The sequence below is a fragment of the Antennarius striatus genome, chromosome 6, assembly GCF_040054535.1.
Source record: "Antennarius striatus isolate MH-2024 chromosome 6, ASM4005453v1, whole genome shotgun sequence".
NCBI lineage: Eukaryota > Metazoa > Chordata > Actinopteri > Lophiiformes > Antennariidae > Antennarius > Antennarius striatus.
Genome location: NC_090781.1, coordinates 10,438,828 through 10,465,059, shown reverse-complemented (window position 1 = coordinate 10,465,059; position 26,232 = coordinate 10,438,828). Strand labels below are relative to the sequence as shown.

The following is a 26,232-nucleotide window of genomic DNA, read 5'->3' as shown; positions in this document are numbered from 1 at the left end:
GGTAAAATAATTTCAATAATTTCATAGGTTCCGTCAACATTTTGTAATGCTGTAAAAGTAAAAACCAATAACCCCCGTTAAATTCAAATAAGGATTTGTATCTGTAGCATGCTGTTACCTAACTGATGTTTAATGCTACTACAGTTTGGTATTCAAATATTTTCATACTTTATTTTGAAACCTCAATCCTGATTCCTGTGTCACACTGAAACATACTAGATTGCTGGATGCACTCAGCAGTGCACCAGCTGTGACACACTTAATTATTCTGCAGAGTTACTGGAGTGTATATGCTTCAAAAGTGGATACTGACAATGTGGATTTTTAAAAAATGCTTTATTTATTTGTAGTAATAATTTGAATTTCCATTGTATGCATTAAATAATGTACACAGTTGGCACAGTGGCAGTAATATATGTGTTTGAGGTGAGGTGATCACGCAGATACAAATGAAAATCGTGCGATGCGATTATGTAGTGTTTGCACATGCCATATGCTCTGGTGACAGTGAGCCTGTCAGTCTGTTGGATTGGTTGTTCTTGGCATGTTCTTGATCATGGAGGAGTCTTTGATGTTGTGCTACAAGATTTGACACTCTGCAGCTTGAACAGAGGTGATATTATGGGATGCAGCATCAGAAGATCTGGCACATACAGTGTAGTGGCTCTATTGGAATCCATGCAACACCATGTTTCCCTTTGTCCTCATATCCTCAACCTGCTGTAAGAAAAATCGACTCATTCTTTTCAAAGAAAGAAATTAGTAAATGTAACACAGTGCAGACATTAACCTTAAATTTACAGTGCAAAGTATTCTCATCATGTCGGAGACGTGACAGACCGGTGTATTCCCAAAGTAGTTACGAAGGTGTCATAGCTGTTTCTGAGAAATACCTGGAAAGGCCATTTCAACTAAAATTGTGTAAATTGCTGCAACCAAATGTGAAACCCTAATTCATGTGGGTGGTACACCAGCAACAAAGTCACACTCGCCTGAAATAGAAACACAGCCAAACACGACTCTGCATGCAAATTTGTGTGCACTTGCTGCTTCGTTAAATTCATTTGTTTACGTTTGGTGCCAGTGGGAGCACGTGGAGATAAAAAGGTATAGCTTTACTTATGGAAGCTAGAACCAGTGGTGGCAGAACATTTCAAAAGAGCAACAAGGACAATGCTTAAAAGACAGAGGCAGCAGGGGGAATGAGGATGCAGAAACTACCTGATTGATCATGAAGGTTCAGATATTCCTCTAACAAGCTTTGTAACACTCAGCCACAAAAGGATTCCTTTTGAAAATGGTGACCAAAGGCAAGACAGCAAACAGAGACGGTTTTCTGGTCTTAGTTAAAGCCAGCAGGTCTCTGCACAGGAGGGAGGATGAAGTCAGTTTGCTGCTGCAACCAGTTTTTGCAATAGTAGGATAACTTTCAGAGATTTCATTTACAAAACAAGCATATTTATTAAATGCATTCCCAGTGTGTGTAGTTTAAAGACTTTTAGGTGCAGTGTTATTTACTCATGTCTTTATTTACGTTTGCTTACAGCCATCAGCAGATGTTATATTTAACACTTAAACTAGTAGAAGCAAACCATTTAATAAAAACTGTACCTTATCTAATAGATGGTTTTTCTCGAAGTTACTTTTTTAAGCATCATCCTATGAATGTCATGACCTCCCTTTCACTGCCTCTGATTGGCCTGGTGTAATGAATTTCTTTCAGTTAGGGTCTATTTGAGAAACATACCTGATCACACAAGAAGTATGGTCTGTTTGTCAAAATTATAATCTTTTGCCTTTGCCACCAAACTCGCAGAATAATCAGGATTTTAACAAATGTTACAACTGAATGGGATTCCCAGCTTTGCCAATTCAGATTCAATTAAGTTGAAGTTTCTATCCATGAAATTCCCTTTTTTGTGGATATTTTAGAGAAAACACTAACTATACTTCAAAACTTGAACTTGAATGGATTGAACTGGCCAATTAATGCAATTTCAGCTTCTGTCTTTTTTTTTTTACCTTACACATTTAGCATTCATTCTGATTTGTGGATGTGACAAAATTTTCAGTCCAATATGGCAAGTAACCCTGAGCTGGCATGCCTAAATAAACGCCAACTTTTAGTCATCTCAAACTGTATCATTAGTAAGTTTTTAGGATACAGGGCAGATATGTTAACGTTCTTCTGATGGAGATCAGGTCTTCAAGTTTGTCAGATTCTCTGAGAAGGTCTACTCCATGCAGGAAGCCAAATGAACTTTGAAAAAGCTGGTTTGTTTCTGAATCATAGCCTCTGCATATGTTTTCTCCTTTTGATCATATGGGTTTCTGCCTGTTTTCTCAGCATACAATCACAGGGAGGGGAGACTAAATTGCCCATGGGTACAAACAGGGATGTGCAAGTCTCATAGTCACTGAGGCTAATTGGAATCCAAATATAGAAGAGTAAACCTGCTCTGAGCCCACACTGCTGGTCATCACGGCTTTACCTCCACAGGGACGTGTTTGAATGTGGGTGCCACTGAGACTCATAGCTGTGCTGGGTTTTTTTCCCAATTTCTTTGAGTTTGAATGTGTTTCTGGCCTGTCAGTACGGTACATCAGCAGTCGTAAGATGCAGTCCCTGTGGAGGGTAGGCTGACAGGTAGGTAATGATCAAAGATGCTGTTTCCTGTGTTTCATGTTGGGCTCAGAGAGAGATACATCTGGTTTCTGTTCTCCTTCACGAAAGCTACAGCTAGAGCACACTCATCTCTAACACACACAAACTTTCAGTAATTTTCACACTCCGCACATTACTGACTGCATATTGCTCCAATTCAGCCATGCTGCGTGATTGTGGTGCACTCCCTCCCTTCTAATAAATCGTTGTACTCTTGCTGTCTGCATGCAAATGTTCAATCATCTCAAACTGTCATCTGAGCTTTATGGGAGGTCCAGAAAATGTTCAGTTGAAGGGGACATAAAAGAGAAGCCACCTAGTCTGTCTCCAAATGTGACCTCTTTTCCCGTGTACGCAGGACTATCTCTCCGACTCAGGTGTCTGGCCCCACACAGATATCTTACCCTCCATCTTGTGTCCACAGTTGCCAGTAGCTGTGTGGACAAGTTTGCACTTCGCTGCTACCTCGTCCAGCCTGTCAGTTTCTGTTTAATCAATTGAAGCGAGTCACATTGTGTTTGAGAGAGGTCAAATCTCATCTCAGGTTGAATGTTGTTGGAAATTAAATGCATCCTTGAAGATGAGGGCAAAAGCAACTCCACTTTATCTGGAAGATTAGAGCTTCAGGGTCACAGAACTCTGTCTTAATGAAACTGTCAGGCGATCTGAGAATTTGTTAATTCTGTGGGCATTTGGACACTTTCTTCTATGTATACTTTAACAGATGGATTTTAACTGGCAGACTGGCAGACTTGAGGGTTGTTTGATTGAGAGACAAATTAACCAGCAATTAAACAGTGTTATGATAATTACATAGCCAAGCAAAAACTGGAGCAGGTAGAGGAAGCTGATTTAATTGTCTTAAGATTTGCACTATTTGATCTCTCAGCCTTCTTTAGGTTACATGAAGATTTAAAAAGAAAATCTTTTTTTTTTGTGCTGGTGACTCTATTTATTTGCAAAATTACACCTTTGTACCACTGTCCTTGGGAGTTGTTTGCCTAGACTCAATACGCTTTTTCTTGATATAGATTTCATTTGAACTAAAACATCAACCTCAACCCTTTTTACAAAAATTGAATAGAGATGTATTGATTCTGTAAAACATAGTGGCTGAAAGGCCTTGGAAAATAGGTCATATGGATGCAGAATAACATTTAATTGTCCGTGAAAAAGATGTACTAAGGTTGAATGAAAAGACTGCATCCAACAAGTGAGAATATTCCATCCATCAGGTGCATCTTTCAGTCTAACATATTTAATATCTTTTGAATCTCGTGTTTTTATTTTATACCACATTGTAAGAACGATCACAGTCTGTGAAACACTGAACCACGACTGTAGATTTAATTAGTCTCTAAGCCCACACACATAAAGACCAAGCACGTCCAGATAATGTTTGTGCACAGCGCAGTAACCACTGATGGAAAGTAATCCTTAAGGTGCATTTATGAAAGCACATACAGTTAGCACAACACTCCCTACTAACTGCATTTAGGCGTTGAAACATCAGGAAAATAGTGGGCCAATTCAAAGCCATCTGTAATCATCATTGTCTCACACTGCTGGCAGAAGTCGGCCTTTGTTTCCTACATTTTGGACTGACTGAGTGTGTTGAATGGCGATCCTGCTAGGGAGAGAAAACGCTCTAATCAAGAATCGGTGCATGAGAAGAGACAAAGCAGAGCAAAAACAACCAAAGTCAAGAGATCACACCCAAAGGGTCTCCTTTTTTACAGCATTACACAAACATGTTTCACGTTCATAACCTTGCAACTGGAGATCGCATGAAACTGAACACTTCCAAGTAACCGGCAACAGTGGAGTGAAAAGCGTTTTTTTTTTTATTTGCAGCTTTAAATCTTCTGGATTCCCCATCTGACAGCTGAACATAAGCTACTGCACCCTGCTGGTTTGGAGACTAATTCCTCTCAGGCAGGAGCAGAACATAGACATTAGTTACTGATAGTTACTACATAGTATTTGCAGTGTCATAGTCATAGTTAACGTTATTGTCAAATGTACCATATATGCACAACATACAGTACAGATGAAATTATAGTCCTCTCAGACCCACAGGAAGTAAAAACACAAAAGAACCACTCTGTGTTCAATTTGAAATTTTTTTGAGCCTTTTCAAGGCCAACATCAGTGTTTGCCCTCTACTTCTTCTTTTGTAAGCATTGTTTTGAGCTCACAGCACACTTTCTCATTTCTAAAGGCATTCATAATGGTTTATTTTCACAAGAATTACAGTTAATGTTTATACTGAAAATTTCAGTCCAGGTTATTTTTTAAAAATAATTTTACATGTCCTACAGGTGCAGTAACTGTGTTGTCTGCCATAACGCACTCCTGAACCCTCCAGTTTGTCCACAAACACGGGTGAACTTAAGGCTGACCCTGTTTTACACACCCAAGGCTGGCAAGCAATCTCACAGAAAACCAACAGAAACTCTGTAAAGGAGGGAGAAGACATGCATTGCTGTCAAGTGTGAAAAGCTTCTCATGTTTTATAGCCATTTGTTTGGCCTGCTTAATACAACATAAACTCTCCTGCAATTCATCACCAGAGTAAGGGTTTTCCACGTTGCCTTTGAAAAGCCCACTAAAAATTATTCATTTTCTGCGAGTTACTAGCCAGGCTCTCATGTTAAATATTCATGTGCGTCCAGTCTAAATGATGTGGTCATTGGCACACAGTTAGTTCACACTCTGTGGCAGGGAGGAAATGTCAAGCTGTGAATAAATGAAAGCAGTGAAGCCGTATATTACCCTGCCATTGTGAATTTACTATAGTTGCCATTTTTTACAACCAGTTCAGATAGATCTCTTTCATAATCAATGCACACACTAATAGGTGGAGTACATTGCCATATTGGCAATGATCTGGTCTCGTTGTGTTTGCTCATCCTCTGTACACTGCTTGTATTTGTTGCCTAATTTGTGCTTCGTGAATTTTAACTATTATAACTATTTCTGTTATGGAAGTCTGAGTGTTCAGAGAGTGTCACAGTGAGTTCAAAAGCTGGATTAATATGTGCCTATGCAGTTGTCAAGGTTTGATTATTTTTGATCAAATTGTGTTCATTCACACAACGTTTTTAGAGCTTGCTTGTCTGATATGGAAGAAATGTTGTCACAAATGTGCAGAAATTCATTTGAGACATTTCAGGTCATCTTCTGCCATGATATCAGTAAGCACCGTGGTGGAAAAGGGCAAAATATAATAAAACATACTGAGCTGAGTATCCATTTAGGGGAACTCAAATAGAGAGTGTAATGTCTGCTGTGTATCATTCGGGTGGAATGGGGAATTTTAAATAGCCCCATATTGACAGACACACTCTACTAGTATTCATTTACACACACACACACACACACACACACACACACACACACACACAAACACACACACACACACACACACACATCTCCTCGCGGTCTCAGACTAATGAGGCCTACGGCTGGAGATGGTTCCATCACAGAACTACCCCCTTTTTTTTCACTCTCTCTATTGCCAAAATACATACACACGCACGCACACACACACGCACACACGCACACACGCACACACACACACACACACACACACACACACACACACACAGAAACTCTCTTTCCACTCTCTAAAACATGAACCTGATTGATAGCAGTGATTTGAGTGAGAAAAAGGAAATGGGAAATTGAAAAAATGGCGGAAGAAGATTGGAAACAACGTGCTGATTATAAACTCTGTGAGGAAACAAAAGGCCTTCCCTCTGCCTTTTCTGTTAGCACAGAAGCAGCAGGTGTGTGTCTGACAGGTGCCTGAATGAGGCGCACAAAAGACATTACAACAGCAAACAAATGGGCGTGTTTAACATCCCCGGTTGCAGTTAACGTTTTGGGCTGATAGATGTGATTATGAGTGTATGAGCAGAGGCAGCCCAGAGAGGGCACAGGTGTTATGGAGAGTGGACTAGAAAAAGGAGTCATGTTATTGTAGTGATGATAATAATCCATCCATACAATTAATGGTATGTCATCGCCAAGGTCATCATCCTTGGGGGATGTGTTTAATATGTCTCATGCTGTAATAGAGCCTCTCTCTGCTGGGGCCACATGCACAGGAGGTGTCAGACGGCACAGATTTATCTTTATTAAAGAGGAAAGTGTGAACAGAAAAGAAGACAGCAACAATTTCTTTGTTTTAAATCCATGTATTTACAAAATAACCTCAATTACCTCAAAGGCACCTTATTTCTGCCTTTATTATGGTCATGTTGTCATATTCCAAGATTAAACAAAACCAATAGAAGTTTTATAAGAGGAGAACAGATTACTCTGTGCCTCTGACAGCGTTGTATTTCCTATAAATGACGGAGCATCTTGGCCGAGGCCCCAATGGTTTAATATTCTCTCGGAGCATCCAGACAGTGAGTGGTGGCGCACCAGCTGTCTGTTGACCCTGTTAGACCCCCTCTTACTCCTCTGACCACCTCCTTTCCACCGGGCAGGCTGTGGTGATGACAAGTTTGTCATAAGCTTCTCCTTAATGTCCTAATTACCCCTCACACATACATACATTCATAGTGAGTAAGCAGACATACTGGCTGACAGCACACAGTAATGCTTGTGTTGGTTTTCCTAGTGCAAGTGAGGCATTAAACGGCTCTAGAATAACAAAAATTCCTCCCTCAAGACTCCTTGCGAGACTTTGATGCGTATCTTTGTGCCTGTGTTTTGTTTCGGGCAGGCCTGCATGTTGAATCAGATCTTCACTTTCTCTCCTGTGGTAACGAATGCATGCATTCCTGTCACAGCTTTCGCTTAAAAAGAGAGAAAAAAATGAGAACAAGGCTCTGCAAAGAGGCTTCATTGTGCCTGACGCCTCTGAAAGGGGGGGGGTGCAAAAACATGCAGCGTCACCGGAAATAGACAATCCGAACGAGATGGGATGTGTCACTTTTCCAGACATTAAGCTTTGCACCGGCGTTAAGCAGGAATGTCTCCCTGCTGCATGGCTTCGGGGTTCAGAGCACATACACCGCTGATGCACTTAAGTCCGTGCTTAGTCAACTACTTTTGTTAACATAACAGTGAATCATTGTGCCTGTTAGGAAAGAGGAAATCACTGTACCTCACAGCAAAGGCAGTTGCTCTGTGATTTATAGACCTCTGAAGTTACTGCATTTGTCACAATCAGCATTGCTTTATAGTGTACTATTGTACTATGCTTATTATGTTGAGATTATGCCTGAGCCACCCTGCCGACTAGAATAGCTCTGCTTTATTATGTCAAATTACCGTTTGATAGATGCGTGACCGTGACAGGAAGCCAGTGCTGCCTCTTTTAATTCCACTTTTATTTTTGCATTTTGAAGCGGTGTAACAGGGAGAGCTTTTGTGTCTGTCATGCGAGCCTGTGTGGAGCAGCAGTCTGGTGTCTAAAGTAGTCAGAAATGAGCTGGCGCTCCTTTTTTCTTGACATGACTGTAAGGACTGAACACTACCTGAGCTGTCATTAAAGCGGCTGGTTGCTGTTTTCGCAGCAGCTTCTTTTTTTGGCAGCTGCTGAGACATTCTCATTTGCGATGTGAGTAATAAGACCCAGCCTTGTACGCTAATGAGACTACACACCTTTTTTGTTTTGAAAGACATTACTGATGGCTTAATTTAGACTTTTATTCATGAGAACATCTGCCTATTGTTATTTATTTGCAGTAGTAGGTGCCCATAGCAAAAGGAGGAAGCAGGGCAACAAATTCAATATATCTGCTTTTATCTGCCAGGATTATCCCGTAATCTGTCTGAGTAAGTCAGCTACATGTGTCCTCCTGGCATTTTGTGAGTACAGCAAAAACATTCAGGTCATAGATTAGACATTTACAAAGCAATCCCATTAACAGCCAGCAATTAACCTCCTCTGTGTGGATATTTACAAAATCTCCTATCCATTAAAATTTATCGAGCAGAAGCATGCTCTGCATCTCCTGTTAGCTTACCAGATTGATGTATTTTAGTCCGTTTATGGGAAAAGTAATCTGAGTATTCCCTGTATTGTTCACAGGTAAGCATTTTCTGAAATATCACTGACATGTTTGATTTTATTTTACTATTAGCCATGACTGAAAATTGATAATAAGAGAAGCAGGTCAAGGTTGTAAATAAAATGCAGCTCCATTATTAAATACTGCATAAAGGTAAAACCTTTTTTTGAAAACCATCATAGTGATGCCAAACTTCTTATTACTGCTATTTACTACTTTTTTCCAGGGCTTTCAGTCATATCATGCAGTTTTCACTGGTGCGGGGAATTGTGCATAAAAAGAATGTGTGAGGTCAGTTAGGATTTCATCCGTATCGCTTTCAGCACGTTTCTTTCTTCCTATTGTAACCTCACGCAATCTCAGCCGGAGTTTCACCTTCTGGCTTTTTCCAGAGCTTTGAATGATATCTTCAGTTTAACGGTTCCGCAAGCAAATTGGAACAATTAGTATGTTAAAGGTCAGAAAACAATGGAAATTGACAATTTTAATTATAGTAAGTCTATAAACAGACAATACAATCAACCCAAATATTCATTTTGCTAAAGCAGAATGCTAGATAGAACATAGTGGTTAAATTTGAGTCATTTGGGAAGCTGCTTTCAGTCTAACAATAGCAAGAAATTAATCAGTGATCAGTCTATTGATTATAATAAGACGAATACAATGATTTGCTTGCATATACTTTTTTTTATATTCTGCATTTTATGTTGATTTGAAAATCAATCCCCTTGACAACAAAGTCAGGTGTGGGGTGTTGGACTGGTTTTTTTGTTTTTTGTTTTTTTTATGGATTGACGGAACTTTTTTTTTTTTAATCATAGCCTTAATAATCTGCTGTATCTTCTGGGTCCACTCTGCAGGAGCTCGCTTGTCCACCGATTTCCTTGAAGAACAAAAGTTTGAAACCCACCTCTGATCCTTCTAATTAAATGAAAACACAGTGGGCCACATGTAGCGAGACAGAATCGCTCCACACACACAATTACATGGAGCTCTGTCATCCGACTCTGTTATGTCCTCTTATGTGGCATGATCACACACTAGGTTGACATGCAACAAGCTGCAGATCATGAGCATAAATAAGCAAGGGAATGTTTTACCTGAAAGGGAGGACATTAATTCAAAGGCATTGCGCTAGTATTGAGACGAAATGTTGCCTCATTAGTGTTACCCCACTGCTTTTACTGAGCAATGGAGAGACTCAGAGAGAGGGAGAGAGAAAGAAAGATGCTGTGTACCAAATTTGCCTCACAGACAGCCACTCTGTAAGGACATTAAATATCTACAAAATGCTGGTTATTATTATTATTATTATTATTATTATTATTATTATTATTATTATTATTATTATTATTATTATTATTATTATTATTATTATTATTATTATAACATCCCGCTTCAAAGCGGTGATGTATTTTAATTGTCAGCGTTCGTCTGTTCGTCCGTTCATTCGTATGTCCACCAAATATCTTCGCAACCGTTGCAGCTGGAAAGATAAAACAGATTACAGGTGGCAAAGGGGATGAAAATGGGGATGAAAATGAGATGATGACCTAGAGAAAACTAGGTTAGGGTCAAATTTCAACTGTTGTAGACTCAGGAACTGTTTAAGATAGAAATATGAGGGAGAAGGCCAGCGTACAGCGTAAGACCATAGATCAAAGCTAGTGCTTTGATCTATCTATGCACTAGCTTTGATCTATAGTCAAAGCTAGCGCATAGCTTTGACCTACCCTGAAAGGTCAAAGCACTTGTCAGGTACTACTTTCAGGGTCCCCTGACCTACCCTTCGCGGGATGTTAGTCTCTGACTGCCTTGGTACTTGTTATATTATTATTATTAGTGTTATTAGTATTAATATTATTATTATAGCAATCAGAGTTTGACTTCTTATGGAAATCATATTGTATGAGGAAATGCAGCATCTCTGTAAGAAGAAAAGAGAGCAATGTTCCTCCTTCCTCTTTCTGAACATGATGCTCCCCTTTGTGCAGAACACGGGGGTGAGGTTTGGATAAATAGTAGACAAGTTGAGGAGACAAGGACAGACATCCTTTGGAGGACAGTTGGACTGTTCAATGTCATATGACTTGACTGACAGGTTGGTGCAATGGCTGCTCTCGCGTGAATGCCATCACACGCATTCCCTCAGAAATCTGTCTGTCAGCACTGTCTAAGCAGAGCGACAGCCATGACATCTAATCACAGTCGAGCTGGCACCTCATAACTTCTCCCTAATGTGCTGCAGGTACAGGGGAGGGAACAGGAGCATGGAAGACACGCCACAAAGCTATTTATAGCCCCTTCAGAGGCCACCAGCAGAAAGTGGCTCATACTGCAGGGTTAGAGAAGGTGTCACCACACTATATCACAAGTCTCCCTATTTAGATATAGGTCTCGGCTGATTAAACACTGAGATGTCCCAGTGTTATAGCGCTGTATTTTTCTCGGTCACACTCCTGACAAAGCAACATAAAACCAGGATAAATATGTACAACATGTACAAGATCATAATTAGTCATTTACATAATGTTGCAATAACATCATAATTACCTGGCAATTACGCAGCTCAAAGGCCTCATAATAGGTGGTCCTGAGAGCTGGGTGGACTAGGACACATATGGTGAGCCCATTCAAGCACAAGTTTGGCTGTAAACCTCCATCTTCCAGGCAAATATTTTAAACCACTTGTATCTGAGGCTGAATCACCTCAGAAGCCTTATTATGCTGAATTATTGGGCCATAAAATTTTTGACTGACATTTGAAGGTTTGAAAGATGCAGGGCCTTGAGATTTTGGACGATGTTCAAAATTTGTTTCCCAACATGTGTAATTTGTCCCACACGTCGTTGTCCTGAGGGAACTGCTGACACATTGAAAATACACAAAGGAGTATAACAAGGACATGTGTCATACCTTACACCCTTATTAAGCCAGCAATGACAAGTTAGAAAAGCAGTCACTGCAACATACTTTACAATCAGCTCACATTGCTCACAACTGGAGTGAATAAGTTTCAAGACGTCAATATAATAAAAGACGGTGTGTGAAATATAAAAATATAGGTGTGGATATGCAGCAAGAGTCAAGGGAGGAGCAGTGAGTGAAGGAGGAGGGAGAGAGGAAGAAAACTGGCTTGTTTATGAATAGTAGACAATGAATGATGGAAGTTCTCCCAGGGGTGCAGGGCCCTGAGAACTGCTGCAGGGACTTGGGAGCATGCCAGTCTCCCATGCCCTGTGAGATGCCAGTCTGGTTCCAAATGGGTGCTCTCCTCTCCAAGATACATCACAGGTCCTGGGGGAGGCTGTGGCTGCTCCACAGTGGGGATTGACTGGAATCTCAATCAGGGACATAGTCCCTCTGTACTTCTGTATTAATTTTAGAAATGGTTGAAGAGAGGAAATGTTTCATTGTGTCAGCATTGCATACTCCAGTGTTTTGTTTTGTTTTTGTTTTGTTTTAAATGATGATAAATGATGATACCATTTTGTATTCTTATTCTTGGTTAAAATGAACACAAACAGCACATCATTACAGCTTGATTTAACAAATTCCATTACATTTTTTAGGAATTAAGAAATACTCAAAGGTTTTTGTTTTGTTTTGTTTTGTTTTGTTTTTTTGTTACAAGTGGAATATTGGCCTCTTCTTGCTGTCTGCTCATGATATGTCTGTTTTCTTCTCTTCTCTCCATGTCCATGCCTGCGCTGCAACAGGAGCTGCTGAAATTGTGACAGGTACTTCTTCTTTTTGTTTCCTGCTGTTCATTTGGAAGTGCTTGCTTCTGTCTGTGTCTGTTGATTGGCTGTCCATAGCAGTCTGTTTATCTGTGCACATTTACATCACTAGCTGGTTGTATATGTATGTGGATCCTATTTTCAGGATAGAAGAGAAAGCTGTGCAGTTGCAATATCTCACTTTTCTTTTTTATATTTTCAAATCAAATCTTGCCATATGTAGCAGCAAATAAATATCAATTTCTGTCTAGCCCTTTTGGCCATCTTGTTATGAATTAATTTTTATTCTGATGGTGCTAGGATGTGTACTTATTATACCAACAGCAAAATCAAACAAATTGTTTGAGAGTATTTATCAAAATTAAAACAACACATTCGCCTAACATGAACCCGAACCTTTTCTTTATTGTATCAACATTTAACCTTTTATTTTTTTAACTCAAAGAGCAGGTGAGTTTCAAGAGAATATATTTGAAAATATCTACCAACCAATACATTGGACAAATTGATCTTCAGGAATGATGACTAGTGCAAAATCTTTTAATTAACTTAGTTGTTGCTTTTACGCTCAACATGGCTAAAAAGAAAGGGTTTTTTAAGTCACATATTTATGTCTGTGCGTGCGTGTGTGTGCGTGTGTGTGTGTGTGTGTGTGTGTGTGTTTCTATAGTGCAGTTGTACTTTATTGAGAGGAATGTATCTTTTAGCTGGTTATCTTTCATCCTCTTTCCATCCAGAAGACATTCAGTCTTTATTTCAAAGCTAATAATCTATAGATTGAAAGGTTTATTTACAGGTTTTGATAATTCTCCTTCTGAGGCTAAATAAGGGGCGGCAGTAGCTCAGTCTTACACTGCGGACCAGAAGTCGCCGGTTCAAGACCTGTGTCTGGCAAAACATTTCAGAGTGTGAACTGATAGTGGGAAGTGTCAGTTCACCTGCCAAGGCGCCCCAGAGCAAGGCGCTGCCCCCTTTATAAGTTGTTCACTGGGGGCGCACCACGAAGGAGCTGCATGTCACTCTACCTCCCTATCACCTGCATGTGTGTGTGTGTGTGTGGGGGGGTGTGTGTAAGGGCCAGTGCCCACCATATATATACTGTATATATATATATATGCTTACAACTAATAACCAGTGTATTAGAGTGGACTAATAATGTCCCTATGGGGATTAATACAGTTAATCAAAAAATAATTGAAATTAAATAAAACAATAAAGACCACATTGGATCGTCAGTGAAACACGTTGTGCTGTTTCCTGTGAAAAAAAAAAGATTAGCCAAACCCTAATCCTAATCCTAAACCCAACTCTAACCCGACTGAAACAGAAATATGTAAATATTTTGTTACTGTAAGTACATTTTTCTGATGCTCTCATACTTTCACATTGTTTTAATCACCATTTTTAGTGAAGTACATATTCTGTGACATAAATTGGTGATAATGCTCTAAAATTTGATGGTAAACTAATTTCACTGGTTTCTATCCATCTGATTGGTAGTAATGTAGTTGTGAATGTTGATAATTGTCTGTTAAATGTCTCTTTTGATCTTTGGTAAGTGATTCAAACAGCTACTTTTTTTTTTATTTTAGTCATTCAGGGTTTGTTTGTTTTTAATTTAGTAATATGTGATTTATATTATTTGTTTTTACTCCACATTTAGCATTATTTGTATATTTTTATGTTATTATCAAGTTACGTTGTGGCATTTTTATAAAAAACAGTCAGACTGAGTTTCAAAGAGTGCCTGACTTTGGTTTAAATAAGAAAAAAGAAAAAAATGATCAAATTAGTGGTAAGAAACGTTTGAACCCTTTCATGGGATGGGGGAAAAAGGGTCTGCATTCATTCTACCCTGACAGAAACCTTCTTACTTGGGAACATCCTTACAACTCTATTTCATCTTGAGTATCAGGGTTTAATGACCGGGCTGGATAAAGAGACATAGCAGTAAATGACGGCATCAGAGGAAGAGAGGGAGAAACTTATTGTTAATGACTGTCTGTAGTCCTGCTTGTGTCTTGAAAGGACATGATGGCTGCAGACAGCGGCGACTCAAGGGAGAGGGATTGAGGGGCTGGCTGTCCTGCTTTTTGCTTCCCCTTTCATGTCTTTTGATGTAAAAACAAGAGGAAAGTTCAAAGTGAGAGACAACTTGATTCAAAGGTTTCTGAACTTGTGCTGCAGGAGCCGGTTTGCTAAAATTTCTTGATTTCGTCAAGTTTTGTCCAAATTGGTCAGGGTAGGTGCTGTTTACCATTTTGAGTACGGCTGATGAACCGAGCCAGACACTTGATACCAGATTGTACATCCCCTTGGAGAGCGCACAGACTTCTGAAGGTCTGTGTTTCTCTCCGACTGTTTCATTCAGTATGTTGTGATGCAGGAACAGGAGGGCAGCCATGTGTAGAGATACAGGCACTTTACTCTTCCAGACAGCTGCTGGAATGAGTATGAATTTATCAGCCAGTCATCTGTGCCATGCCTCTGCCCACTCCCCCACTGTCCCCACCCACCGTCCAGAATTAATGACTGGCTCTCCTCATTTGCACCCAATCATGACCAGGATGCTGAGGCAATTGAAAATGTTTACTCCAATTGCAAAAACCCTCCATGTTCCACAAAGTGGCCTGTTTTCACTTTGATGGGATTGCTAATCACAGCAACGTTATTTATGTGTGTTTTGAATTGGAGATGAGCCTAGGCTGTGATATTGGAGGGGAACCAACCTTGCTTGGGGCTGCAAAACCTTATGGAGAATTTATCCATTGCTTTCCCTTTCTCTCAGTCCAACAGATTGGGAGTGGAATAACCTTGCTTTGAGGCGTCTCGGCTGTTTTGACTGCCAAATATATTACTTTTAGAGCGGTAAAATTAAATAAACATCAAAACCCTTCACACTGCTTTCTCTTTGTGTTCTTCAACACTTAGTGCACGCATGGAAGCACTCCAGAATACTAGATGCTATTGCAGATTTTCATATTTTGGGTCTACACGTAAAGATTATGTGGATTTTAACCAGTCCATACCGACTTAACAGTAGCATTAATTTCTACTGGGCTGATCAGAAATAATACGAATATAAATTTGTTTTGGTAAGAGTTTGCTTTTTGCAAGTTTAGCATACAAGAATCTTTTTAGCTGTATGGTCACGACTCAGGGTGAAAACTATGTCCGACTTCAGTCATCTCAACCCCAGGTCATCATATAAAATCAAAAACACTCTGTAGCTAGGTGCTACAGCTTTTTGTTGCTGTTAGTATACCAGCTTCTATTATTTACTCAATGTCATAAATGTGCTATTTACCATATGAGTGAATGAGCAGTTCATATAGCTCAATTCAACAAATGTAACACAAATTTTAATCCATAGACATTGAACCTCGTCCACACTTCACTGTAGATAAGGCTTTCTTCTCAGCAGACAGTGTAATTCATTCTGTCTCCTCCAGATGTGCCACTGATGCATGAGCCCCATAGATCACAATTTGATTCCATGTTTCTGCAGAACAATGCAGTAAACCCTAACCTTAACCCCAAATTTTCTGGGTCTGATCTAGATGGTTCTGAGCCATGGAGCCATTTGAGTCAGCTGTGGTGAGAGAATCATAGAGTTAGGGCATGACGCCTGAGCAGAAAAGACTTTCAGACTCCACTGCTCAAGTTAGTCAAAGGACGTTGGCTCAGCGTTCATAACCTTTTATTTACAGACATTAAGTGAAATTTTATGTCAGTTGTGTTGTTGAGATGTTTAGTTACTGACTCTTTCAATATATATTCAGATAAATACTGTGGAGAAGTGGGTGCCACCTTAAAGCAGTGGGTAGTGGTGTCACCTCACAGCAAGATGGTTCCAGGTTTGAATCCTGCTGTGTGCGGAGTTTGTACGTGCTCCCTGTGTCTGCAGAGGTTCTTTACTCCATGGTGCACCATCGTCGCACCTAGAGTGTACCCCACATCCTGCCCACAAGTCCACTGGGATAGACTCCGGCACCCTGTGACCCACAAAAGTGGAAACAATGGTTAAGAAGGTGAATGAATGGATGTGAAGAGGTCCCCTTTCACAAACAGTTCTCACTAACTCAAATGATTTACATCTAATCTGCGAATCACAAAAGAGCAACAACTTGTCACCATCAACACTGCACAGAAGACTAGCTGAGTGCTGAATACATGTGGGAGAAGGAAAAGACGAGCAACAACAAAAAGCAGGATAGCTAAAGATTGACTTCACTAAAAAGGAGATGAATGTATATAATAATAACTAAATTACCTTTTGTCTTATTTCTGAGTTGGTAATTATAATCCACTATTAATAACCTGCTAAACCCTCATCAATACACCACAGAGGGTCAAGAAGAAACACGTCACTTTCTGGTTTGAAATTTTTACTCATATTATAAAAAGAGAATAGTGAAAGGAGAGTTAATGAGTTAGTTTTGAGCCTATTTTACTTGACAAGTGGTTGGAATGAGGGTCTGACACTAATTTGAAGAGATCTGACACTTCTGAAGCCTCTATGAGAAACTTACTGTAGATTTGGTAGATAAATTGCCTCATTTTAGTGTAAAACTTTTCAAAAATATATTATTCCATTTATGAAGCACTGTCCACTGCACCATCATGTCGCCACTTGTAACTGTAATGTATCTTTAATGCTGAAAAGCAAGGAAGCTAACTTAACGCACAAGCATTACAAAGGAACAGTTTTGTGGTTGAATGCTTGTTTAGTCCTTTAGACCCAGATTAGGAACGTGTTCTCAAATCTTCAAACGGACTAGATACCTGAAATGTGCAACCACGTCTTTGGCCTGACTTTTCTGGCGTTGCCAAGTCTTCATGCTTGGATCCTGCTCCTTCTTCATCAGGATCTCTTTCAGAAGTTCTTTGTCCTAACGAAGTGACTTATTCTCTTGCCACTGCAGCTGATGGCTCTCCAGCTGTTGCTCATCCTTCTTCTTCAAAGCAGCTGTAAGGAGGTTTAGCTTTTCTGTTCCCCAAACTGTGCCACATGGTTGCCTCTGGGTTTCTCCATCTCATCCAGTTGAGAGATCAATCTTACCATCTTTTTCTCCTGCTTCTTCCTTCGCTTTTTTATGGTAGTGCTCAGATTGATGTTCTAATAAGGAGAAACCACCCATTCTGTTCAAATTCTGCTTGTCGCTGTTTCTTAGCAATGGGCTCCAGCTTCACTTCTTTTTGTATCCTTCCTGCTTTTCATCATCTTTTTTCCTGTATGAGATGTGCCTATTCTTTAGGTGTGTCACTGGGGGTCTTCTTGATTATCTTGGTTGGCACAGTGTAGCTGTAATTTGAGAGAGATCTCCATTTCTGTCTGGTCTGTCTCTTTTTGGTGTTCCTGTCTCCCAGGCTGTTGATCTGTCTCCTTCAGAGCAGCTTGTAAGGGTGTTCATCTCCCTTTTCTGCTCCTCAAGATGATCTACAATTTTTCATCTCGTCCAGTCGGGAGGTAGCATCTTAGCATCTTTTCCAACTCCTCCTTCCTCAGCTGGCTCATGGTCATTTCCTCTGTAGATAAACAACATTGTGTCTCTAATTATTTCTGCTTGACAATACCGATCTGAAGCTTCAATGCATTCACTTACTTTTGAAAGTTGTCCGTCCTGCTTCCCATCAATTTTTTCATGTATGATGAGTACCTGTTCTCCAGGTGTGGCACAATGCAGCTATGATTTGAGAGAGCAAATCTTGATTTACATCAATTCTTTCTCTTTTTGGAGTTCCTGTTGTGCATTCAAGAGATCTTTGAGTGTGTCCTACCCCGAGCCTCAACAATGACTCTCCCCAGATAGTGTCGTTGAGAGTCAGTGTTTCATCCGCAAATATCCTTCTCAGTTTTTGTCTCTACAATAAGTTACTGAGCCACAGGAAGGTGGCTCAATTCTTTTTGGTCATAAGCATACCCGTTAGCTCCTTCTGCGTGGTTCCTCAGTCGTGGAAGGTTCTTCTTGGATGCACCTAACTAATCTATGGTTGTCACGGTTCGGTGTTAGTGCTCTGCTGTGTTCGCAGGATAGGCCGAACTTGTGGGCTTCTGTGCAGGTTCTGTCTTATCCAGGTCACGGTATATCAAGAATGGTAAAAAAGAATCAACTAGGACTTCTTCAGTTCAGAACTGAAGAAGCCTCTTAGATGAGGGTTGAAAGGTCTTCAACCAGCCTGGAGTCTGTTTTTTTTTTGCTTGCGTTTTAATCAATGTAGATTTAAAAAAACAAAAAAAAACAAACTCATCACAGTCCTGCATTTCGTTTCTGTGCCGATAAACTTTAACAAGCAATTTGGAATTCAGGGGCTGTGATTGGGTGTCTAGTGAGTCTGACCTGAATGCATGTGGCTAGACCTAAAATTAATGTTTGTGTTTTTATTAACCGACCGCAATCTTTCTGTCCTGAACCCTGTCCTCTGGAAATTACACTGTTATACAGGTGATTTATAACAGCAAATACATTTATAAGAGAAAGGTAATTGCTACCTGGATAACGTTCAGGGACAACATTTATTTGACTGAATGAATCACTACATTTATGAGCCACGCTCAGCTCTCAGGGCGATGGTGGTGGGAGTGACCGTGGGTACAGTACTGACATCATCAGCTTCTGCTTTTATTGATTCTTTATTTGCTGATATGTTCTGTTTCAGCATTTTGATTATGCTATAAAGTAGTCTGTCGGCATTTCATTCCCATGTTTCATTTTAATTTACCATTTCCACTCTTTATTTTGCATTCTCACATTTGATGGAAAAACCATCCAATTATGATTTCATTTCCTTTTTTTAGGGTGACTTTGTAACAGCTGCCCAGGACCAAAGAGGAAAAATAGTTTCATGGCTAAGTTTGGCACATTTTTAGCAATATGTTTTATTATGTATTCATTCATCTTTTTGAAGACAAAACAATCAGTAATCTTATCTTCAACCGCTTATCTGAATCTGAGTCACCTGTTTACGCTGGAGCCTCTCCCAGCTTTCATTAGGCTGGAAGCAGGTTACACCCTGGACAAGTTGCCGTTTTATTGTAGGGCCACACAAAAACAGTCAAACATCTATTTACTCAAAGTGAAAAAAACTGGTACAACTAACCATTCCCCTTAACTTTTTACAAACATCATAGAATCCAGAGACCATTGGGTATGATGTGTACTGAGGTTCTGCAGATTCATCCATAGCATTTTTTTTTTTTAATCTTGAAAATGCTTCCTCAGGACAATATTCACCACAGCCCAGCCCTCTGTCTGCTGGCCTGTAACAATGCTGTCAGTATGAAAAATGTGCAGAAAAACATTTAGAAGGCCTGCACGTAGTTACATACTTTGTCAACCACAGAACCCTCCCCTGCTGGAACTCTTCCCCTGGTGGCCATTGGAAAGGTTTGACCTGGTAAACCCTGAACCTGAATGTGCAGCTACATTTATTTTTTGAATTAAATTATATCAAAGCGCTTTAACACATAGTTAATACAAACTCCAAATAATTCATGGACTCCTGTACATAATTCATATGTTTTTACCTTCTTGTCTTGAACTTTTCCTGGCACCATAGCAGAATGAAATAGCTAGCTCATTACATCAGACAGGTCTGAGGAGCTTTTTCTCTACAGGAGGTGAATTTCTTATTACTTGACGGATTCCCAGAGTTAATTTAGAATCATGTTAGTTTGTCTGTCTGTTCCTATTATCACTATCTCAAAATGCAGGTGTTTTGTTCTTCTCTTCCTCCACCTTATAAAAATGCCAGAAAGCAATAGAGGTGTCTGACAACTGTAAATGTTAGTGTGCTTCTGATGTTTTCCTGTGGCTACACTTAAGAGCTTGATCTTTACTGGTGTGAATCAGAGGCATTCTCCATTCTCTATACGTACTCCATTTGTTTGTTCATATGTTTGGCTCTGAACAAATAAATGTTCTTAAAGTAAGGGGTAACTTTTGATTCTCGTCCTCTTTTTTTCTTGAAAGATGGAAGGGAACCAAAGCAAGGCATTACTGTATATCCAAAGGCTTTGATATGAAGTGTAAGTTACGATGACAAGGTCCAGGGTTTGTCTGTGGTAACAACATCAGTGTGAGGAGAGCAACTCAGATGCTTACAGCACTTTTATTCCAAGAGATACAGAACAGAACAGCTGAGCACACGGAGCACACAGTGGTCACATGGAACGTCAGATGGAGAGCTCTGATAAAGCTCAGCCATAAACAGCATCCAGCCAGGCTCATCTCTGTCTTCCTCTCTATTTAACTCCCCCTCTTTCTCTTCTCCTCATCCTCCACCCTGCCCATATCTACGACTTCGCACTTTCCTGCACTCTTTCTTTGTCTATTTTTCTCTCTATCCTCTCCTCTCTCCCTACCTTCGTGGGCAGCAGAGCTTACAGCCCATCTGGCACTGACTCACAGATCCCACTCTGAGCTGGGGGAGATCAATAGTGACAAACAGTGCACATGGCTCTTATATTAAAAGGATTAGACATGGCTGCAAACATCTTTACACTGTGCATGTGTTTACATGCAGTCCCTGTTGCAAGAAAAACAAATATTTGATAGGCTGTAAATATCCAGTCTGCAGTTGAAAAAGAAGTCATTTACATCTGCATTTGTTTTCTGTTTTGTGAAGTTGAAGGACAGAACTTGGCAACTGACAACATATCGGTGATCGAGGGGGAGATGGCCACCATCAGCTGCAGAGTGAAGAACAACGACGACTCAGTCATCCAGCTGCTCAACCCCAACAGGCAGACCATCTACTTTAAAGATGTTAGACGTGAGTCCTGGTGCCTGAGACTCAATTTAAAATATGTCTCCTGCAAACCCGTTGGCTATTGTGCAAACATTGGTTTTACAGCCACTAAACTAAAATTGTTTGAAAGCAAAGAATAGTATTTTTTTTTAATTTAGTAGTCAACATTCTTACACTTGAAAACACATTTCTAATTAACAGAATCATTTCTGACTCATTTGAAAAGAGTTCAAACATATACCTATAAATATACTTATATCGCCAAAAGTCTTCTTCTTTTCCTTTCGGCTTTTCCCTTCAGGGGTCGCCACAGCGAATCAATTTCCTCCATCTAGCCCTGTCCTTTGAATCCTCTTCACTCACACCAACTATCTTCATGTCTTCCCTCATTACATCCATAAACCTCCTCTTTGGTCTTGCTCTAGGTCTCCTGCCTGGCGGTTCAAAACTCAGCATCCTTCTACCAATATATTCACTATCTCTCCTCTGGACATGTCCAAACCATTTCAGTCTGGCCTCTCTGACTTTATCTCCAAAACCTCTAACATGTGCTGTCCCTCTGATGTACTCATTCCTGATCCTATCCTTCCTGGTCACTCCCAGAGAGAACCTCAGCATCTTCATCTCTGCTACCTCCAGCTCTGTCTCCTGTCTTTTCTTCAGTGACACTGTCTCTAGACCAAACAACATCGCTGGTCTCACCACAGTTTTGTACACCTTTCCTTTCATTTTAGCTGATACTCTTCTATCACACATCACACCTGACACTTTCCTCCACCCGTACCATCCTGCCTGTACACGCTTCTTCACCTCTTTTCCGCACTCTCCATTGCTCTGGACTGTTGACCCTAAGTACTTAAAATCCTCCACCTTCTTGATCTCTTCTCCCTGTAACCTCACTCTTCCACTTGGGTCCCTCTCATTCACACACATGTACTCTGTCTTACTGCGGCTAACCTTCATTCCTCTCCTTTCCAGGACAAACCTCCACCTCTCTAGCTTCTCCTCCACCTGTTCCCTGCTCTCACCGCAGATCACAATGTCATCTGCAAACATCATAGTCCATGGTGATTCCTGTCTAACCTCGTCTGTCAGCCTGTCCATCACCATAGCGAACAAGAAGGGGCTCAGAGCTGATCCCTGATGCAGTCCCACCTCCACCTTGAACTCCTCTGTCACACCTACAGCACACCTCACCACTGTCCTACAGTCCTCATACATGTCCTGCACTGCTCTAACATACTTCTCTGCCACTCCAGACTTCCTCATACAATACCACAGTTCCTCTCTGGGCACCCTGTCATAAGCTTTCTCTAGATCTACAAAAACACAATGCAGCTCCCTCTGGCCTTCTCTGTACTTCTCTATCAACATCCTCAGAGCAAATACTGCATCTGTGGTACTCTTTTTTGGCATGAAACCATACTGCTGCTCACAAATGCTCACTTCTGCCCTTAGTCTAGCTTCCACTACTCTCTCCCATAACTTCATTGTATGGCTCATCAGCTTTATTCCTCTGTAGTTGCCACAACTCTGCACATCTCCCTTGTTCTTAAAAATGGGCACCAGCACACTACTCCTCCATTCCTCAGGCATCTTCTCACTATCTAAGATCCTGTTGAACAACCCAGTCAGAAACTCTACTGCCACCTCTCCTAGACACTTCCATACCTCTACAGGTATATCATCAGGACCAACTGCCTTTCCACTCTTCATCCTCTTCAATGCCCTCCTCACTTCATCCTGACTAATCTTTGCTACATCCTGGTCCACAACAGTCACCTCTTCTAGTCTTTGTTCTCTCTCATTTTCCACGTTCATCAACTCTTCAAAGTACTCTTTCCATCTTCCCATCACACTACTGGCACCTGTCAATAGACTTCCATCCCTATCCTTAATCACCCTAACCTGCTGCACGTCCTTCCCATCTCTGTCTCTCTGTCTTGCCAACCGGTATAGATCAGTCTCTCCCTCCTTACTGTCCAACCTAGCATACAAGTCATCATAAGCTTCTTGTTTGGCCTTTGCTACCTCTACCTTCACCTTACGCTGCATCTCCCTGTACTCCTGTCTACTCTCCTCGGTCCTCTCAGTGTCCCACTTCTTCTTAGCTAACCTCTTTCTCTGTATGCACTCCTGTACCTCCTCATTCCACCACCAAGTCTCCTTATCTACTTTCCTTCCAGATGACACACCAAGTACTCTCCTACCTGTCTCCCTGATCACATTAGCTGTAGTTGTCCAGTCATCTGGAAGCACCTCCTGACCACCCAGAGCCTGTCTTAACTCCCTCCTAAAAGTCATGCAACACTCTTCCTTTTTCAGCTTCCACCATTTCGTCTTCTGCTCTGCCTTTGCCCTCTTGATCTTCCTCACCACCAGAGTCATCCTACACACCACCATCCTATGCTGTTTGGCTACACTCTCACCTACCACTACTTTACAGTCACTGATCTCCTTCAGGTTAGACCGTCTACACAAGATGTAGTCTACCTGTGTGCTCCTACCGCCACTCTTATAGGTCACTCTATGTTCCTGCCTCTTCTGGAAGAAAGTATTCACAACAGCCATTTCCATCCTTTTTGCAAAGTCAACTACCATCTGTCCTTCTGCGTTCCTCTCCTGGATACCAAACCTGCCCATCACATCCTCATCCCCTCTGTTTCCTGCACCAACATGTCCATTGAAGTCTGCTCCAATGACAACTCTCTCACTTCTAGGCAAGCTCTGCATCACTTCATCAAAGTCCGACCAGAATTTCTCCTTCTCCTCCAGCTCACATCCTACCTGTGGAGCATACCCACTAACAACATTGAACATCACACCTTCTATTTCTAGCTTCAGACTCATCACTCTATCCGACACTCTTTTTACCTCCAGGACATTCCTAACAAACTCCTCCTTCAAGATAACTCCTACTCCATTTCTCTTCCCATCTATACCATGATAGAACAACTTGAACCCTGCTCCTAAACTTCTAGCCTTGCTACCTTTCCACCTGGTCTCCTGGACACACAGTATGTCTACCTTCCTCCTCTGCATCATGTCAACCAACTCTCTACCTTTTCCTGTCATAGTTCCAACATTCAACGTCCCTACTCTCAGTCCTATACTCTTGGTGTTCCTCTTCTCTTTCTTCGAGCGAACGCACTTTCCTCCTCTCCTTCTTCGACCAACAGTAATCCAATTTCCACCGGCGCCCTGTAGGTCAACAGCGCCGATGGCGGTCGTTGTTAACCCGGGCCTCGACCGATCCGGTATGGAAGTCATAGGTTTGATTCGCATCTTTGATTTGGCAAAAGTTTTACGCCGGATGCCCTTCCTGACGCAACCCTCTGTATTTATAAATCTGTATTTATTTGTTATATCGCCAAAAGTAATTTTTCAAATATACACAAATCTGATATTGATTCCCATAACAAATTTTTGATAAAAAGCCATGTAAATTTATTTTTATTTTTTCTAGTGCTGTCAGGCGATTAAAAAAAAAGTAATTAATTACAGGATTTGTAATTAATTAATCTAATAAATCACATTTTAATCTCATACCTGCTAAAGGCCCCTAAATAAAGAATTTTAATTCTAGGACATTACAAAATTGTAGTGTATGACTAATCAATAGAATACACCAAGAAGAGAAGATTTGAAATCCACATTTTTATTGGTTAAGTGTGCTTTATAAATGAAATTCAAAAGAAAAAAGGCCAAGCACATCAGCAAACCAATTAGACCAGGTGCATTTCTCAAAAATGCGATACAAATACAGTTAATTTAAAAAATAAAATTCAGAAATAAAATAAGGCTGAGTCTCAAATAGGCACATAAGCAGACTCTCAATCAAAATGAATACTAAACCTGACTCAATACAGCAATTCAAATTTAAGACATAAGTACTGGTGTATTTAATGAATTGTGCATTAATGTCACCTTTTTTAAAGAACAAAACCGAGACAGTGCATGAACTGACATGAAATGACATACCTGCAAATCAGTGTGACTTCTGCTGTGGCTTCACCTCGGCAAGTGCTACTCTGATGTCATTTTCACAGCAAAGTCTGTTTCTTTTGTTTTCCATGCAGCTTAAGGAAGTATTTCTTTATTTTTGCCAGTGCGAGACTAGAGTTGCTCAACTTGACATGCAGAACGCTGACTCCCATCACGTTCCATTATACAGTACATGTAAATTCACTTTGCACATATTCGTCCGACCACGTTCTTTTGTTGCTCAACTTAGTTACTATGAATTAAAATATTAATAAAGAAATCAGATGACGTACCATCATGACAGGCGTAAATCGACTACTGAGTGCGCAAAATCCCCTGTAGCACAGGTAGGCTAATCGATGTAGCGTCACATGATCACCTGTAGCCAGTGATGGCTAAGGGGGGCGTGTCACCACGAATTGACACGATGTGTCAAACGTACACTGATTCCTGTATGTTCGGCAAAAATACCTGACATGATGTGTCGGGTGTTTTGTCTTGATCCCCATCTCTGCCGAACCCCTGAGACCGACTCACCGAACCCTAGGGTTCGATCGAACCCAGGTTAAGAACCACTGCAACAGGCATTTCCTTTAAAAGGGTACGCTAACGTTACAGGAACTGATAAGACAACTCTGTGTCCATGACATGTTTTGCATTTAAATGATACGTTAGGCTGGAGCTGCTTCGGTGATATGAAAAGTCTCTTTTACAAAAGGTACAAACCATTGCATTTTTATTGATAGTCACGTCTTTGTTCTTTTTATAAATAAACTTTCCGCCCAAGGGTCCGAATGGGCTTGCTTCGCTCGCTTGTGTCTTGTCCGTCTCTTGTCAGTCACCCTGCTTTTGACTAGTGGTGCAGGTACGAAGTGATGTCACTGCAGCCTACGGGTCCCTCAATGGGCCAAATTTAAAATGATTGCGCATTAACTTACTCACGATTAATTGTGTTAATTTTTATAGCGCGTTAATGTGCAGTGTAATTAATTAATCTAATTAACGCGTTAAACTGAAGGCCCAAATTTTTTCATAGTTATTTTTGTTAGTTACATCAAGG

At 40.6% G+C, this 26,232-nt stretch overlaps 1 protein-coding gene across 3 annotated transcripts in view; it reads left to right on the top strand.

Moving 5' to 3' along the window:
* cadm1b (cell adhesion molecule 1b) overlaps nt 1-26,232 on the top strand; it is a 162,660-nt gene that overhangs the window by 94,909 nt on the left and 41,519 nt on the right. For all 3 annotated transcript variants that reach the window (XM_068318289.1, XM_068318288.1, XM_068318290.1), the window contains exons 2-3: nt 12,417-12,437; nt 21,066-21,212. In XM_068318289.1, coding sequence (XP_068174390.1) covers nt 12,417-12,437; nt 21,066-21,212 — 168 coding nt within the window. The remainder of the gene's footprint in view (nt 1-12,416; nt 12,438-21,065; nt 21,213-26,232) is intronic.